The sequence below is a fragment of the Penaeus vannamei genome, chromosome 20 (genome assembly GCF_042767895.1).
Source record: "Penaeus vannamei isolate JL-2024 chromosome 20, ASM4276789v1, whole genome shotgun sequence".
In the NCBI taxonomy this organism is placed as follows: domain Eukaryota; kingdom Metazoa; phylum Arthropoda; class Malacostraca; order Decapoda; family Penaeidae; genus Penaeus; species Penaeus vannamei.
Genome location: NC_091568.1, coordinates 7,295,647 through 7,296,507, shown reverse-complemented (window position 1 = coordinate 7,296,507; position 861 = coordinate 7,295,647). Strand labels below are relative to the sequence as shown.

Genomic DNA, 861 nt, shown 5'->3' with positions numbered 1-861 from the left:
GGGCACCACCGTGACCCTGAAGAAGGGCGAGACGCCGAACTGCGCGTGGAGTCTCGTCAGCACCAAGTCGAACTCCCAGCGCCGCCGGTCCCACGTGTCGCGCATCAGGTTCCAGCCGGCTGGGGGAGGAACGCCGGGAGTGAGGGCCTGGGGCTTCGTGAGAGAGGGGTGGGGCTTCGTGAGGGAGGGGGGGGGCTTGGGGCTTCATGGGGAGGGGAGGAGTTGGGGCTTAGGGCTTCATGGGGGAGGAACGCCGGGAGTGAGGGCCTGGGGCTTCGTGAGGGAGGGGTGGGGCTTGGTGAGGGAGGGGGGGGGCGTGGGGCTTCATGGGGGAGGGGGAGGGAGTTGGGGCTTAGGGCTTCATGGGGGAGGAACGCCGGGAGTGAGGGCCTGGGGCTTCGTGAGAGAGGGGTGGGGCTTCGGGGGGGAGGGGGGGGGGGCTTGGGGCTTCATGGGGGAGGGGGAGGGAGTTGGGGCTTAGGGCTTCATGGGGGAGGACCGCCGGTCGTGAGGGCTTGGGGCTCCGTGGGGGAGGGGGAGGGGCTTGGGGCTTCGTCAGGGAGGAGGAGGGGCTTGGGGATTCATGGGGGAGGGGGAGGGAGTTGGGGCTTAGGGCTTCATGGGGAAGGACCGCCGGTCGTGAGGGCTTGGGGCTCCGTGGGGGAGGGGGAGGGGCTTGGGGCTTCGTCAGGGAGGAGGAGGGGCTTGGGGATTCATGGGGGAGAGGGAGGGGCTTGGGGCTTCATGGGGGAGTGTGAGGACCTTGTGTAAGGGTTTCATGGGGATTTTTAGGGGCTTATGTTTCATGAGGAAGTGTGAGGGCTGTAAGATATCATGAAATAGTGTGAGAGCCTCGGAATT

At 67.0% G+C, this 861-nt stretch overlaps 1 protein-coding gene across 1 annotated transcript in view; it reads right to left on the bottom strand.

Moving 5' to 3' along the window:
• The window catches only part of LOC113828939 (endothelin-converting enzyme 1), a gene marked incomplete in the record, with an annotated part of 329,791 nt that extends 329,678 nt beyond the window's left edge, over positions 1-113 (bottom strand). Inside the window, 1 exon segment of the mRNA XM_070134968.1 lies at positions 1-113. This exon segment is cut by the window's left edge and continues 33 nt beyond it. Coding sequence (XP_069991069.1) covers positions 1-105 — 105 coding nt within the window.
• Between the last annotated feature and the right edge of the window lie 748 nt (positions 114-861).